This window comes from Myxocyprinus asiaticus, chromosome 41, assembly GCF_019703515.2.
Source record: "Myxocyprinus asiaticus isolate MX2 ecotype Aquarium Trade chromosome 41, UBuf_Myxa_2, whole genome shotgun sequence".
Classification (NCBI taxonomy): Eukaryota; Metazoa; Chordata; class Actinopteri; order Cypriniformes; family Catostomidae; genus Myxocyprinus; species Myxocyprinus asiaticus.
In genome coordinates this window covers 8,363,902-8,382,523 of record NC_059384.1, presented here as the reverse complement: position 1 = coordinate 8,382,523, position 18,622 = coordinate 8,363,902, and the positions used below count along the sequence as shown (strand labels likewise).

Genomic DNA, 18,622 nt, shown 5'->3' with positions numbered 1-18,622 from the left:
TACTACAGTAAAATCATATTAAAGTAAATTAATATAAGATCAACTTTCATATATATATACACACACTGTTGGCCAAAAGTTTGGAATAATGTACAGATTTTGCTGTTTCGGAAGGAAATTGGTACTTTAATTCACCAAAGTGGCATTCAGGTCCCATTTCCAGCAGCCATCACTCCAACACCTTATCCTTGAGTAATCATGCTAAATTGCTAATCTGGTACTAGAAAATCACTTGCCATTATATCAAACACAGTTGAAAGCTATTTGGTTCATGAAATGAAGCTTAACATTGTCTTTGTGTTTGTTTTTGAGTTGCCACACTATGCAATATACTGGCATGTCTTAAGGTCAATATTAGGTAAAAAAAAATGGCAATCTTTCTCTAGAAACTCGTCAGTCAATCACTGCTTGAAATTGCAAAAAACTGAAGATTTCATACAGTCTTCAAAGACAAAGGACAACTGGCTCTAACAAGGACAGAAAGAGATGTGGAAGGCCAGATGTACAACTAAACAAGAGGATAAGTACATCAGAGTCTCTAGTTTGAGAAATAGACGCCTCACATGTCCTCAGCTGACAGCTTCATTGAATTCTACCCGCTCAACACCAGTTTCATGTACAACAGTAAAGAGAAGACTCAGGGGTGCAGGCCTTATGGGAAGAATTGCAAAGAAAAAGACACTTTTGAAACAGAAAAACAAAAAGAAAAGGTTAGAGTGGGCAAAGAAACACAGACATTGGACAACAGATAATTGGAAAAGAGTGTTTTGGATCTTAACCCCATTGAGCATTTGTGGGATCAGCTAGACTGTAAGGTGCGTGAGAAGTGCCCAACAAGACAGTCACATCTATGGCAAGTGCTACAGGAAGTGTGGGGTGAAATGTCACCTGAGTATCTGGACAAACTGACAGCTAGAATGCCAAGGATCTGCAAAGCTGTCATTGCTGCACATGGAGGATTTTTTGATGAGAACTCTTTGAAGAAGTTTAAGAAGTTCTGAACATTTTTTTCAAATTGTAATAGTAATCTTTCACGTTATTAATGTCCTGACTATAAATCTTGATCAGTTGAATGCCACTTTGGTGAATAAAAGTACCAATTTCTTTCCATAAAAGCAAAATCTGTACATTATTCCAAACTTTTGGCTGCTAGTGTGTGTGTGTGTGTGTGTGTGTATATATATATATACACTATATATTATATTTATTTATGATTTATTTACTTTCATATGGTTTTACTGTAGTAACAATATATATATATATATATACTCAAAAAAAAACATTTTATTATTATTTTTATTTTGTTAAAGATATTATGGAACTTTGTTATTAAATTGAAATGCGCAAATATTATTTTATTTTTTGGAGTACATATCTTATTTTAATTTGAAAGCATATTATCTTAAAAGGTGATTTATCAGAGGAGATCAATATCTCTTAACCCGTTCTGCGTAAACAAGGAAACGATGACGTAAAGACATGCTCGACTTTGTTTCTCTCTTTGTATGTTGTTGCGTTTTAGTGAATATTTCGAATAACTTAAATATTTAAGCTAAACAGAACACCACAATAACTTCCTGTTTGGACCTATGCCATGTGTTTAATCTAACAACTTGACATGTTTTATCAGATGCTGAAAGTCTCTTGCACACACAAATTGAAGACAACACTGTGACGCAACACTTAAGAACGAAATTGCATGAAAAATTTTGCATGGTGTCAAAAAAATTTATGCATCTGTTAAAAGTTCTGTTTTGTTAATGAACTAATAGGAGAAATACTATTCCAGTCTCAATTTTCATTCACTCAATGTTGACAAATTTTACGATCTCTCTTAGACCGAATTTATTAACAATTTGTATTAAGTCTTCTATCAACTTAATTGGTGAAATCAGTGATTAGAAACAGTTACTAACAGGTACTAACTTTTGTCTCTCAATAACAGTGGTCTCTGTAAAAATCTATTGCCACCACAAGTTTCTCATAGCCATGTAATAAATGACGTCACATACATGTCTAATGTTATCATCCATTTACAGCTGTTCAGAAACATCGCAGGTGAGGGCAGACTTTATGCTAAGCAAGAAATGACTAAGTTACCTGTATAAACTTGTCTGAAGAGACACCTTATACCTAGAGTTTTATTTTGTAGGAGTATTGTCTCAATGGCTCTGGAAATAGAAATAACAGGAGAATAAGTTTGACATGCCATTGCACAGAAACTACAACCTAGAGACCTGCTGCTTCTCCATCATCTCGTCATCAAGATCTCAACAATTGAATAGTACTAGCTTTGGGCCACATGTATTGAAATTAATGGGAGAAACTAGAATGTCCAATATGAAGATTGTATATGTTTTGTAAAATCTTCAGTTGAGTTTTGTTGACTTTTTTAGGGAATAGAACTGGTCTGATAGCAAATCTCATCAGCCCATCCTCTTGAGTGAAACCCAGACAACTTTGTTGTATTAGGACATTCAGCTGTTTATTCAGCACAACAGTAACCGCACGGGAATTAAACACATCACAGTTTCACTGTGAAGAACAATATCAAAATATATGTAATTCTCAGAACAACTCAAAAGATGAATTTTTTTTTTTTTTGCATGAGTTTCCTCATACCAATTTTCCCAAGTAGACAGACTTTGGGTATTTGTCTTTCAGTGGTGCCCACTGCACAAAAAAATAATCAGACAAGTAGTAAAGGATCTTCCCAGATAGAGACAGCATCTCCACGCGACAGATGCTCTCCACGTAGACTATAAGGACCCTTTTAAGGCCCAAGATTCCCAGGAGCAACCCAGCAGCACATAGTGGGACACACGTACCAGGCCCATTACACAGCACCTGAAACACACACACACACATATTTGATCAGGTCTGTAAAATTATGAATGTCTAAAATAGGCTAGTATGCATCGGCAGAGATATGACCTAATAAAGTACTGAATCTTCAGATTCTGAGAAATATGAGCTTTCTGGTTCAGTTCTGGAGACACAGAGTGCAGCACAGGAAGGCAGTCAGACTACGATGGAGACGAGCCATGGAGTCTGGAGAAATCATCTTACAGCAACTGCTCAGACACATTAACACTGGAAAAATTCAGCCTCTGTCTGCTCCGAGCTGAAAATGATATGAGGTAGGAACTGTGGACAACAACTGAACTGAAAATATCAGTAGAGGTGAGGGCCTTTTCCACTCATGTATGCTTCAGTTGTTACTAGGGCTGTCGATTTCACACGTTAATTTAGTGTGATTATATTAAAAATAACACATGAAAAAAATTATTATGAATCATGCTCCTTGACCCATACGTATAAATTATATAATAAAAGTACGTATTTTCCTTTTGTTGAAGCAATACGAGCTTGAAGTACTTTTAATTTCGTGTTTTTACCAGTTGCGTCAGCAGGGGGCAGTCAGCATGCCTCAACATACCTTACAAGCAGAACAGCTACAAAATGAGAGCTGGTCACACAGGATGCATTCTTGACAGCTGGACGAAGCACAACAGAATGCAGGGATCTCGAGCTATTTTCCAAATTTAAACTACTTTTAACTTGACACAGCGTCCTAACAACGCAGTGCTCATTACACTAAACACCAGTGAGACACACCAAAAGCATCTTGTATTAATTAAAAGGTCAAGTGGCCAGTAAGAACAGGACAGATTGACAAACTCCATCACAAAATGGATTTCTGTCAACTGTAGGCTTGTTTAATGATATGGTAATAAAACAAACAATAGCATTTTGACTTCTAAAGCCAGTTTTTAAATGGTCTAATCAATGCTTTACTCATCTGCCACAATAATCCAATATTTTTAAATCTGAATTATATATAATTTATAAATTATACATATATATGTCATATGTCCTTTCAGCTTAGACCAGTCTGGCCATTCTCCTCTGACCTTAGTTTTTTGCACCATTCTCTTTACACTCCAGAGACTGTTGTGTGTGAAAATCCCAGGACATCAGCAGTTACAGAAATACTCAAACCAGCCCGTTTGGCACCAACAATCATGCCACAGTCTAAATCACTGAGATCACAGATTTCCCCATTCTGATGGTTAATGTGAACATTAACTGAAGCTCCTGATCAATATCTGCATGATTTTATACATTACACTGCTGCCTAATGATTGGCTGATTAGATAATCGCATGAATATGTAGATGTACAGGTGTACCTAATAAAGTGGCCGATGAGTGTATATTAAATCACTATCTTTATTTGGGGGCCTTTCTAAGCAAATATTGATATATGCGATAAATATGCGATTAATATGATTAATTAGCAGGCTTATGTAATTAATTTGATTAAAAATCTTAGTTGATTCACCATTTAGAGCATCTGCAGACAAGTTTTAAACAAACACTTTATTTCTGTCTGATTTAAGGTCCAGTGATGCTCAGATGGGCCTCCAACTAAAGTCAAGCAACACAAGAATAAAACTCGTTGCCATTCGACATTTTAAGTCTACAAATAGTCTGTAAAAAAACCATAGTTTTGTCAGATCATAGTTTTGTTTGTTTATTTTTAACACATTGCCAGCTTTTATGGTTATTTTCAATGCGAAATCCAGGATAAAATATAATAATAGGTCCCCAGATCGTAGCTAACTCGCAACGCATGCCCATCAGTGAAGCTCTTCTAATGGGCACCCTTGGTTTAAAATTAGATTTTTTAAAATCTGGCCAGCTAGTCATCAGGTGAGCGCACTGTCCTGATTAGCCAGAGAGCAGCAATGAACAATAGCCAATTAAATTACTATGTGCGCAAGTTTTGATGAGAACAAATTTTGGGATTGTTCCTCTAGTCGAAAAGAACAATGTTCTTTTAGTTCACTCATCTAAATTGTAATTAGTTGTGTAAAATGCACAACAACAGAAAACAAAATATGGGGCAAATTGACTAAACAGTTGTGATACTTTTGCGCAGTTTTCAGCGCTAAAACCTGTTTTATTCACCCACAATCTAGTTTAAGCAGGCGCAATTAGCGCTGAAATAATGCTGTGTCTTAAGTATTTGAATTAAGTCATTATCATTCCTTTCTGCGTAAACATGGCTAATTTTCAGGCCCATTATAGATTGTGCTTTATTTTCAAAACCTTGTGCTATTTGACCTGCGCAATAAATACTGCACTATTACTGCCCGAGGAAAGCAGGCGGTAAACTACATTTTATATAAAAAAGATGTTTGTGTACATTTTCTATCAATCATGGCAGTAGTAATTCATCAAATAATGATCAAATGATGGCAAAGAGCACTATAACCTGGCATATACCTAGATGCACTGTGTAGTGAAGCACACTTTCAGCATGTTAAAGAGATGATTCAGTCTGGATCACAGTAGTGGACTGATGCTGTGCAGTCCCGGCAGAGCATGTCAGATCAAGGTGGTCTGCTGAATCCAGCACAATATAGTGCTCAGAAACAACCCGCAAGATCAGAATTGCACTGTGCAAATACATTCAGCAAAAATGTTGTGGCCACGTTTGCAACGTTGCCTGATCTGCATAATTCTTTTAGTGAATCTGGCAACTAACCAGCACAGACAGCTTGTAAATAAACAGTGCATTTCATTCTTCATTCATTTTAATTTTGCACAGGGCGATGACCCACAGTTGTATAGTGCACTTGGCTTTTTTGCTAATTTCCAAACATTCTAAAACACTCCATTTCCCATTTTGCACCTGGAGACAGATGAGTGATGAGGAAGGGCTGGGAAGGACCGGCAGGTGGGCGATCTGTCTCGTCCGTGTTTACATTTCACACACACCTGCAAATTCACTTTGGGGAATGAGATCACTGTCACCCAACAGTGAATCGCTGACTTCAGCTCTGAAGGGCTGCTGAATTGTGTACTGAGATTGGAGAGCATTTGCAATGCACAGGCCAGGCTGTCAGAGCACTGTTTAAATCTGTCATCATAGTGGTGCAAATTTAAAAGGGCATTATGTGAACCTTCAACACAAAATAAATCATAGGTCAGAAAACCTCCATCTTTGGGCCACCGCATAGGGGAGCGGAAAACGGTGAATGTGCATCAGAGAAAACAGCTTCTTCAAGTCTCTCTTTGTGTAAAAAGGGAAGGAGAAGTCGACGCCTTACAGTGAAAGCCTGATATTATATGGGTGACACCTTTTTGGCATCTTCTGCATTTCCTCTCCCCCCCATAATTCTTGATACTAACAATCCCGAATGCAAATAAAACATAAAAATCTTAAATGCAGCTGTTTCTCTAAACTTGTCTTCATTTCAAATAAAATCTTAACGAACATCGCAATAGTTGCATTGGTAACATTCATAGACAAGATTGAAGTTTTTTTCCAAAACCTAGTGAGCTTTCACTTTCATTGCATCTTTTTTCCCACACAATAAAAGTTAATAGTGACTGAGGCCTTCAGCCCCCAAAATTCCACCTGAGATCTCCTTATGTGTTCCACGGAAGACAAAAAAAATCATACAGGTTTGTAACGACATGAGCAAATGATATATCCCTTTGAGCCAATGTAGAGATTTTAAACTAATGTTTAATTTCAAAGGTCTTATCATGAGTTAAGAGTCGATATTCCTGTCATGGTGAGTCGTCTTTGGGTAACAGCTGCAGACAGATGAGGACACCAGAGGGAAGCATCATGCACAGGTGCTGAGGCGTAATTACTGATGAGGTCACAAAGGTGCACGGCAAATATATTATGCCACATCTTACAGAGCAGCTCCAGGTGAGATTAAACTGTTAACAGTTTTTGTTACTTCCTTTCTTCAACCCGAGATGAGTCAGCACAGACCAGACAGCAGGTGTTGGGTCCATAAATGACAGATGAGTTTGTTGAGTTAAACAGCAACAGAGTAGATGGTCGTCTGTACAGGGTTTCCGAGTAGCAAAAACTTTCCAAACAGAATTAGAAATTGAAAAGAAGACAAATGACAAAGCAGTGGGTTTGGTTAATTAGTATATATATATATATATATATATACACACACACACACACACATACATACATACAGTTGTGCTCAAAAGTTTGCATACCCTAGGAGAATTGGTAATATATGTACCATTTTTAAAGAAAACATGAGTGAGCAGGCAAAACACATTTATTTTATTTCTTATAGGATTCAAATTCAACTGTAGGTTATAACAGAATGGCACAATCATAAAACAAAACATGGCAACAAAGAAAAAAATGAAATGACCCCTGTTCAAAAGTCTGCATACCCTTAGTTCTTAATACTGTGTATTGCCCCCTTTAGCATCAATGACATCAATTAGCACCAAATTCTTGCAGGTGGCATAGCTGCCCATTCATCTTGGCAATATGCCTCCAGATCATGCAAAGTCGTTGGTCGTCTTGCATGAACCGCACGTTTGAGATCATTGAGGCTCGATGATATTAAGGTCAGGAGACTGTGATGACCACTCCAGAACCTTCACCTTTTTCTGCTGTAACCACTGGAGTGTCAACTTGGCCTTGTGCTTAGGGTCATTGTCGTGCTGGAAAGTCCAAGAGCGTCCCATGCGCAACTTTAGTGCAGAAGAAAGCAAATTGCCTGCCACTATTTTCTGATAACATGCTGCATTCATCTTGCCATCAATTTTCACAAGATTCCCCGTGCCTTTAGAGCTCACACACCCCCAAAACTTCAGTGAGCCACCACCATGCTTCACAGTGGGGATGGTATTCTTTTCACTATAGGCCTTGTTGACCCCTCTCCAAACATAGCGCTTATGGTTGTGACCATAAAGCTCTATTTTGGTCTCATCACTCCAAATTACAGTGTGCCAGAAGCTGAGGCATATCAAGGTGTTGTCGGGCATATTGTAACCAGGCTTTTTTGTGGCATTGGCGCAGTAAAGGCTTCTTTCTGGCAACTCGACCATGCAGCTCATTTTTGTTCAAGTATCGTCATATTGTGCTCCTTGAAACAACCACACCGTCTTTTTCCAGAGCAGCCTGTATTTCTCCTGAGGTTACCTGTGGATTTTTCTTTGTATCCCAAACAATTCTTCTGGCAGTTGTGGCTGAAATCTTTCTTGGTCTACCTGGCCTTGGCTTGGTATCAAGAGATCCCTGAATTTTCCACTTTTTAAGTGATTGAACAGTACTGACTGGCATTTTCAAGGCTTTGGATATCTTTTTATATCCTTTTCCATCTTTATAAAGTTCCATTGCCTTGTTACGCAGGTCTTTTGACAGTTCTTTTCTGCTCCCCATGGCTCAGTATCTAGCCTGCTCAGTGCATCCACGTGAGAGCTAACAAACTCATTGACTATTTATACACTGACACTAATTGCGATTTAAAAAGCCACAGGTGTGGGAAATTAAACTTTAATTGCCATTTAAACCTGTGTGTGTCACCTTGTGTGTCTGTAACAAGGCCAAACATTCAAGGGTATGTAAACTTTTGATCAGGGCCATTTGGGTGATTTCTGTTATCATTATGATTTAAAAAGGAGCCAAACAACTATGTGATAATAAATGGCTTCATATGATCACTATCCTTAAATAAAAGACAGTTTTTTTTGCATGATCAGTCTGATATAATGATATACTGGCAGCCAAAGGTTTGGAATAATGTACAGATTTTGCTTTTATGGAAAGAAATTGGTACTTTTATTCACCAAAGTGGCCTTCAACTGATCACAATGTATAGTAAGGATATTAATAATGTGAAAAAGTACTATTACAATTTGAAAAAAATGTTCAGAAAGTCTTAAACTACTTCAAAGAGTTCTCATCAAAAAATCCTCCACACGCAGCACTGACAGCTTTGCAGATCCTTGGCATTCTAGCTGTCAGTTTGTCCAGATACTCCGGTGACATTTCACCCCACGCTTCCTGTAGCACTTGCCATAGATGTGGCTGTCTTGTCGGGCACTTCTCACACACCTTACAGTCTAGATGATCCTACAAAAGCTCAATGGGGTTAAGATCCATAACACTCTTTTCCAATTATCTGTTGTCCAATGTCTGTGTTTCTTTGCCCACTCTAACCTTTTCTTTTTGTTTTTCTGTTTCAAAAGTGGCTTTTCTTTGCAATTCTTCCCATAATGCTGCACCCCTGAGTCTTCTCTTTACTGTTGTACATGAAACTGGTGTTGAGCGGGTAGAATTCAATGAAGCTGTCAGCTAAGGACATGTGAGGTGTCTATTTCTCAAAATAGACTCTGATGTACTTATCCTCTTGTTTAGTTGTACATCTGGCCTTCCACATCTCTTTCTGTCCTTGTTAGAGCCAGTTGTCCTTTGTCTTTGAAGACTGTATGATATCTTCAGTTTTATTTCAAGCATTGTATAGCCTTCATTCTTCAAACAATGTTTGACTGATGAGTTTCTAGAGGAAGTTGTTTCTTTTTTGCCTAATATTGACCTTAAGACATGCCAGTCTATTGCATGCTGTGGCAACTCAAAAACAAACACAAAGACAATGTTAAGCTTCATTTAACAAACCAAACAGCTTTCAGCTGTGTTTGATATAATGGCAAGTGATTTTCTAGTACCAAATTAGCAATTTAGCATGATTACTCAAGGATAAGGTGTTGGAGCGATGGCTGCTGGAAATGGGGCCTGTCTAGATTTGATCAAAAATGACTTTTTTCAAATAGCGATGGTGCTGTTTTTAACATCAGTAATGTCCTGACTATACTTTGTGATCAGCTGAATGCCACTTTGGTGAATTAAAGTATCAATTTCCTTTCAAAACAGCAAAATCTGTACATTATTCCAAACTTTTGGCTGCCAGTGTATATATTTATAACCTAAACTGAAAATTGCCTCTATATGAGCATTATTTCTCTACATGCATATCTCAGTATGTTTCATAATCTATCCATCACTATCTTTCATCAACAAATGTGGGAAAATAGATTAAATATCTGTGGCTCCATCCATTGAGTTCCCTAACAATTTCCAAATAAGGCTAAAATGAAACATATGGAGCTGAAGCACTGGGGTGCACAGTCAAACAAAACCAACGTGAAGACTCTGAAGAACAGTGAGGAGTCGCACTGGAATGCGAGGAGACGTCCAGGCCCCCATTATTTGTTTTTGTAAATCATACACACCACCCAACCCCCACAAAAGACTTCTCCCCATTTTTCCATAGTAGGAGAAGCTGGATCTGTCGAATGGAGCGAATTCTTTAAATTGTTTTTCACTTTACTGTCTAATTTTGTATTTGCGTCACAATTCAACTAGCTTGTGAAATGCAATGCGTTTGTCAGATATCTAGATTGCAAACAGCTGTTTTCTATTTGCAAATTCTTGCTAAAAACATGTCAAATGTTAAAATATCAACCTGATTTTTTAGCAAGCTAATTTTTAAGTTAACAGAATTTTTCCATATCAAAGTCTTCAGTAAATAAACAATGGAAGCTAATATTTATTAAATGTGAATTGTTTAATTTCTGCGCCACTAAACAAAATCACTAAAATATGATTGTTTTCAACAGTGTTGGGTAAGTTACTTAAAAACAGTAATCCGCAACAAATTACTAATTATTTCTCTAAAATTGTAATCAGATTACTTTAATAATTACTTCACTGAAAATGTATATATATTAATATCATTGCTGATTGGGGGCCTGGGTAGCTCAGTGGTAAAAGATGCTGGCTACCACCCCTGGAGTTCGCTAGTTCGAATCCCAGGGCGTGCTGAGTGACTCCAGCCAGGTCTCCTAAGCAACCAAATTGGCCCAGTTGCTAGGGAGGGTAGTCACATGGGGTAACCTCCTCGTGGTCGCTATAATGTGGTTTGTTGTCAGTGGGGGCGCATGGTGAGTTACCATGCGCCCCCACTGGAGTTCCACTAGCACTAACTAGTTCGCTAGTTCGAATCCCAGGGCGTGCTGAGTGACTCCAGCCAGGTCTCCTAAGCAACCAAATTGGCCCAGTTGCTAGGGAGGGTAGTCACATGGGGTAACCTCCTCGTGGTCGCTATAATGTGGTTTGTTGTCAGTGGGGGCGCATGGTGAGTTGAGCGCGGATGCCGCGGCGTGAAGCCTCTGTCTCTATGGCAACGCGCTCAACAAGCCACATGATAAGATGCGTGGGTTGATGGTCTCAGACATGGAGGCAACTGGGATTCATCCTCCACCACCTGGATTGAGGCGAATCACTACGCGACCACGAGGACTTAAAAAGTGCACTGGGAATTGGGCATTCCAAATTGGGTGAAAAAGAGGAAAAATCTATATAATTGCTGATTATTTTACTTTGTTTTACTGCTCAACAAATTCAAAATAATGTCTACAAATCATACACTCAGCACCTCACTTTTCTCCTTCACAGTGACTCCTTACAGGGCCATAATTCATGTATTCAACATAAATAATATTTTAGAAATAAGCATAACCTTATAATGTACTTAAAAGTAATTTAATTGAAAGTCAGTTACTGTAATCTGATTACAATAATTTAAAATGTAATGCATTACACTACTTTTTGACTAAAAGTAATTAGATTACCGTAACTAATTACTTTTTTTGGATGACACCAAACACTGGTTTTCAAATCGGTTTCCCTAACACTTGTCTTCCATTGGTTGTACAAAAAAAAACCACATTGGTCGTTTGTCCCACCCCAAACTCATGGCATTGGTTCAGTCAATGTTGCTGTGTCGGGCTGGTCGAGATGCTCAAAGAAACAGAGCAATGTTTGATAGCACCACAGAGACATAGTTCTTACAATTTTAGGGGAAATCGACGTAATAATGACTTGCTTATAGTTGTCACTGCATTTTTAGCTAGGACAAAAGAAAATATTTTTACATTGGAAAAAATGACACACTATACCTTTAATTATTGTAGAGTAAAACTTCACGAGTAAGACTTTCAGTCTAGACTTGCATAACACATTTTCACACATAAATAGTGAATGGCTGTATTCACTATTAACTGCTCCTCACAGCATGCAAAATCAGGCTCAAAATGACGCTCGTGGTCTGACTTCTGGCTTGTGCTGACACATCTGGAGTCTGTGAGTACCCATGACGCACTTATTTCCTTTTATGGCTATAGGAGGACTCAATCCTCCCCCTCTTCACTTCCAGTTTCCAGACTTGACCCCCCATTTACCCCAATTCCGCTCTGGTATGTGGACGATCAGGTCCCAGCCCATCACCAACATGCTCATGTTTGGTTAAAACAAACAGCTGATATTTGATTCACATTAAAGGATGCTCCCTCACGGCGCAGACACAATGGGGGTGCCGGACCCTGTAAAGAAGATCTTAGACATTGTCTGCAGGACTAAAAAGGAAATCCTGCTGTCATGGTCCAATGGCGAATCAAAGGCCACCTGGTACCCATATTGCAATCTCACATTTCAAATAATATTTGACATACAACTATTTGTGCGTGTATTCCTTCGACTGGGGGGTGGGTGGGGATGGGCTGGGTGGGTCGTGGGAGGTGGCTGGTTTAGAGTTAGCGCCATGATGATAGAATTCGACCCTTTGCTTGGGGGGGAATAGGGTTAATTTGGCAGACAAAGCCCACCTCAGCACCCCCCAAGATCTAGCCCTAGGCTTGTACAAAATAGAGTTGGCTCGTACAAAGCCATATGATTTTTATTCCCATTGAGAAAAATTAACAAACCAACAAACTATGTTATTATGAAGCCCAAATAACTTGTGTGTACCACGTAAGAAAAAAAACCCATATGGGTTTAAAAAGAGGAGAGGTAAGCGTATTACAGGTCACTGACGTACAGCAGTGTATTGCATAAAAAAATATGGAATGAGTAACCAAATTTGTTCACTGACACTTCCTTTCTTAAAATAAAGTGTTGGAAAGAAGGCTAGCTAAAATTTCAAACCAAATTGTAAAGAAATTGTTTGGGATTTTAGATAATTTTCCTCATTATAAATAGGTCCTATTAGTAGCTAGCAACACTAGAAAAACAAAAAGGCTACTTCCAACATAGTGTCATGACAACTTGTAATAATTTGTGCGAGATAGCGAAATTATAAGATATCATAAAACTTAGCTCTTACGAAAAAGTTGCGACTTTTGTTCCCCTTTAAGACCAACTGATCGACAAACAGAATATCAAATCGATACAACACCAAATCGATACAATACTTGCAATAGTTCATGTAATATGGCAAAATCGTAAGATATTGTACAACTTGGTTCGTACGAAAAAAGCTACGACTTTTTTTCCCATTAAGACCAACTGATCGACAAACAGAATAACAAATTGATACAATATCAAATCGATACAACACTCGTAATAATTCGTGCGAGATGTGAAATCGTAAGATGTCGTACAGCTTGGTTCGTACGAAAAAAGATGCTGTTATTGTATCAATTTGATATTCTGTTTGTCAATCAGTTGGTCTTAATGTGGAAAAAAGTTGTAGTTTTTTCATATGAGCCAAGTTGTCCGATATCTTACGATTTCGCCATCTCTCACTGATTATAACGAGTTGTCATGACACTACACTGATCAGCCACAACATTGAAACCAGCTGCCTAATATTTTGTAGGTCCCGTTCATGCTGCCAAAACAGTGCCAACCCGCATCTCAGAATAGCATTCTGAGATGCTATTCTTCTCACCACAATTGTCAGATGGGCTGGTTTGAGTATTTCTATAACTGCTGATCTCCTGGGATTTTCACACACAACAGTCTCTAGAATTTACTCAGAATGTTGCCAAAAATAAAAAGCATACAGTGAAGGTTAGTTCGGTGGAAGGAAATGCCTTGTTGATGAGAGAGGTCAACGGAGAATGGCCAGACTGGTTCGAACTGACAATGTCTACAGTAACTCAGATAACAGCTCTGTACAATTGTGGTGAGAAGAATAGCATCTAAGAATGTTATTCTGAGATGCGGGTTGGCGCTCTTTGCGTCACGAGGGGGACCTACACAATATTAGGCAGTTGGTTTTAATGTTGTGGCTGTTCGGTGTATGATGGAAGTAGCCTTTTTGTTTTTCTAGTGTTGCTAGCTACTAATAGAACCCATTTATAATGAGGAAAATTGTCTAAAATCCCAAACAATTTCTTTACAATTTGGTTTTGACCCAGAAAATCTACACACAATTACCTAAACTTAATAAAAACCCTAAAACTCACCAGAGCCTGTGACTTTGTTTGACACAAAGCAGGTGACATATGGAAAAACGACCTTCAAGGTAAAGGCTGACTTAGATATTTACAGATTTTATAAATGCTTTCATAAATATCTGACGATAATGACAAGAAGGTATGGACACCGTGAAGCTGTGAAACCGTAAAAAAAAGTTGTTGTTTTTTAAATTAACATTATTATTTATATTTCCATTTTTTTTAAGTTTAATAAAAAAAAAAAAGTATTATGTTCTGAGGACAGATGGTTTTAGGGTAAGTGAGTTATAATGTAGTGTAATAATTTTGATGAAGAAAAAAATTGAAATGGTAAATTTGTGTTAAGGATATTCTAGTGCTCATCTCTGATTAAATTCAAAGTGGAAATGTTGCCATTTACAAAACTAATGGGAAGTACAATTGTGGGACATTCTTTGTCCAATGTCTCAAGAATCATCACAGGATGTTTGTCTACTCTCTTATAACGTGAAACTTACGTGGCAACAGATACAAATGAAACAAAAAACCCACAATGGTTCTTTCACCTTCTAGAAAACTGGGCTGATGTTAAAAGTGGAAAATGATGTCACTGTGAGAGAGGGTGATAATAAAAGATTATCTAAAAAGGTAGCGTGTCCGCCAGTAAAAGCGTTGAGCTCCACGGCTATAGTACTGCAGCACAGGCTGCTTAGTCATGCTCCGCCTCCCCTCGACGACCACCGTGGCAACACAGAAACCTGATGCTGTTTAGCCCCCGCCCCCTTGAGGACGTGTGAGAGGAGTCAAGCAACTGGGCTGAGGAGCCAGTAAGGTCTCGCCACATCCAGAGAACAAGACCCCTCCACGGCTCCTCACAAAACCCTTCATTACACAACCACAGTAGGAGGAGGAGGAGGAGGAGGAGAGAGGGGCCTTGGATTACTCCTCATTCCTGAAAAACTGCTTAAACGCTGTCTATCTCTCTTTTACTAATTCAATCCCTCCCTTCAGTGTTTTCCATGCCTCTCTCACAGTCTCTGTTTCTATCTGTCTTTCTCTTGCTGAAGAAAAGCTGACAAACAGCAGGATTAGGGTTTGTTTATACAGCACATAGTCTTGCAGCAGTAATGTGATGATAGTCTTATCACCTGCTGAAGGAAAAAATGCCTCAATCACCTGTTTAAACATTCACTGGTGCTGCTGTTTTGAATGTGGAACTATACAGAGTGCAAAACAACTGCTGCAGAGTTAATAACTAGGTTTGGGATTTCAAGGCAGTTTTAACAGGCTTTCATGTGTTCAGAAAGTCTTTGAAGGTGTGCATTTTGGACTAGATTTCACAGATGATATGATCTGCACTATATATAATAGAGGGTGGAGATGTTTATATAAAACTTTGTTGTACAAAACAGTACGCAGGATGTTGGAATTCTCTAGTTTACTAGATGTGCAACAGAAACCACTGTGTTAAAGACACAGAAATGCTGTTTATATTGTTTATACATTAAACAAAACAAAGAAATTGGTACATTACGCAATAATTTGACTGAAAACTTTGAAGACTGTGAATCAGAATTGAGGCAAACAATTATCACAGTACTTGAAAAGCGTCATTTGATGGTGATTACACACCTAATAGCATTTGTGTAAGTGAACAGAACTGCTTATACAACGTCTCATAAGGAACTCACTATGATGCTGTCAACTCTTTATTTACTATCGTTTTTATTAAGAACTGAATCAATATGGAATGGAACCCTATTGTAAAGTGTTACCAACTTCTCTAATTAAACCATTTTAAATGTATTAGTATTTACAAGAAAAAGGCATTTTTTACACCCAAAATAGATCTGGGCTGCCCATAGGCATGATTTCATTCATAAATATGTTATGAATGTTCTATTCCTGGAGGGCATTGCACAGACGTTCTGAACAGAGGAAATTAATACTTAATGAGGACATGATGGGGGGATGAATGGGAGGAGGAGAGCAAGACGACCCACCATATCCGGCTGGAGTCTGAAGACCAACGGGACAGAGGACATCAGAGCGCTTAGAGAACTCAGAACAGAGGAACTCCAGGACTGACGCACCTCACGACTACGAGGAATCCGGTGAAGAGTAAACTGTCATTTGAACAGAAAAGTAATGTGAGAAAGAGCTACAGTTCACTCAAAAGCGTCTCATTTACTCAACCTCATGTGGTTTCAAACCTGTATGACATGGTAACTGAGGCTGTCATTCTGCCTAACATCTCCTTTTGCATATCATGGAAGAGAGAAAGTCACACGGGTTTGGAACAACATGAGGGTGAGAAAATGGTGACAGAATTTTTCATGTTTAGGTGAACTATCCATTTAAGGAGGGAATAAAATTTATTGACTAACAATTCATTAACAGATAAAGTGGTGGTGACTTCATGGTTAGGGCTTTGGGATGCAGGATGTAAGGATGCAAGTTTAGTGTTGAATGAGGTCTATAAGTAGGATCTGCTGCTTTCTGCTGGTCACAAGAAGACATTACACACTGATGAAAAAAGAGCAATTGAGTAAAAAAATTAATCACCTGAGTGCCAGAACCACTTTTCAACCTCTCTGCTTCAAATGCTCGGATCTTGTCTTCACTCATTTTGTCCGTGTCTGCGATCACATAGTGTCGAGGGTTATAAGACTGAGATAAACTACCCATCAGACGGATTATTTCTGTTGTGTGTCCTCCTAACAGATAAAGAGGGAAATCAAAGAAATATTTTAAAGTAATAATAATAATAATAATAATAATAATAATACATTATATAATAACAAAAAATATTCATAAAATTTTTTTATTAAGCTAGTAGCTCAAAGAATAAGTTAAGATATATATACAAAATATGCAAAATAAATATATACAAAATATTACAAATAATATTTTTTTTTTATCTGTAATAATGATAATAATAGCAATAAAGCATTATATAATAACAAAACACATTATTTGAAAAGCAATTTTAAAAAAGCAAGAAGCTCAAAGAAATAAAAAATATATAATAATAACTAATAAATATAATACATTATAATGTTTATAATTATTATCACAGCAGAGGGGGTTTATTATAATAAATTATAATTATTATACATTTAATATATATAAAAAAATATACATAAATATTATATATATATATATATATATATATATATATATATATATATATATATATATATATAAACACCCAGTTTCATCTGTGGGTGCAGCTGATGAAATTGCTAATAGAAATATAAATCCAGTCTGGTTTTAGTTCTTACCTGATCCAGCCACCACCAGCACTGAGACAGATCCCTTCTGTCCCGGTTTATATTCAGATCCATGCCGTAATATCACAAATAACCGCAAAATAAACACTGATATTAAAATAACACCAGCGAGAATGACACCACACACCGTTCCACAGAATAATGCCATCAGTCTGGTTCATAAACTAAACGCTATTACGGAATTAATGGCACCGAACTTTAAGAATGACTCTCAAAACATGGACATAATCATATTCAATAACTGTAACGCGCAAATGTATAGTTTAAAAGTGTTTGTAAACTAATATTGAAAGTATTAGCTGTGAAAACAGATGTCCACATTTGACAACAGTGCAGCCACTACGGCGAGTCAGAGAAGACAAACGTTATACGACAGTCTGGAACAGGCGTTTAGAAACAGCACCATCAACGGGTAGCTCTAAAAATGATTAATTCAACACATATTTCTTCGACCACACGACATACATGAACAGGGATGTTCCTGAGGAATTGTACTCAAGTTTACATTGTAATTAAAGGTGCATTCAGCCATTTTTTTAAGTCTGTCGAAGTGGCTAACACTAGTTTACACTGACACCTAGTGGCCTGGATGCTGCATCATTCAAACACTGTAGTTTTCAGTTACCATTGTCATTGTAGAAATTCACTATGAATTATTTAATCCATGAATAAATGTGTCAAATAACAGGGCAGTTACTGATATTAAGCAAGCCGTATTCAGCTGGTCATGTGATCCTAACATGGCTGCCCCCATGAGGCACCCCTGCTCCATGTAGAATAAAACAGCTTTTATAAGGTTACTGATTTGACTGAACTCTTCATTTCACATGAGTGGTCATTACACATACACGTATGTTTCATAATTACTATTAATTTCTTTAAAAGTAAAACTTTTTATATGAGGACATTTTTTTACTGAGGGAACCTTTAAGTGTTTTTCTTTTTAGTTTTACTAAAAAGAGTTACTTAGATTATTGGAAACCATTGATCTAAAAAAACACATTCTTAACATTGATTAATATAATACAATAATAAAATATAATTTACTGTAATATAAAATAATGTGAAGATACTATTGTAATAGCATTCATTATGATGATTCATTAAGACTGATGAATGTTAAATCTATTATAATATTATAGTGTTAACATTTAAAGTTAACGTTGATAGTTAACACACATTATGTTAATCTTAACACAATTAAATGTAATTTAATACCAAAACAATGTAATTTCTACTATATAAGATTTACTCATTTTAATTATAAGCT

At 37.4% G+C, this 18,622-nt stretch overlaps 1 protein-coding gene and 1 long non-coding RNA gene across 2 annotated transcripts in view; one reads left to right on the top strand and one right to left on the bottom strand.

Annotated features, from left to right (window-relative positions):
- Window positions 1-6,731, top strand: part of LOC127431838 (uncharacterized) — a 45,829-nt gene extending 39,098 nt beyond the window's left edge. The window contains exon 3 of the long non-coding RNA XR_007895658.1: window positions 2,988-6,731. This is a non-coding gene — a long non-coding RNA (uncharacterized LOC127431838). The remainder of the gene's footprint in view (window positions 1-2,987) is intronic.
- LOC127431828 (UDP-N-acetylglucosamine transferase subunit ALG14 homolog) lies at window positions 2,460-17,889 on the bottom strand. The gene is made up of 4 exons (XM_051682410.1): window positions 17,344-17,889; window positions 16,625-16,776; window positions 16,063-16,185; window positions 2,460-2,847 (listed from the first exon to the last, which is right to left on the bottom strand). Exons 1-4 carry the CDS (start codon window positions 17,498-17,500, stop codon window positions 2,617-2,619), a joined length of 663 nt encoding a protein of 220 aa, XP_051538370.1. The 5' UTR covers window positions 17,501-17,889; the 3' UTR covers window positions 2,460-2,616.
- Between the last annotated feature and the right edge of the window lie 733 nt (window positions 17,890-18,622).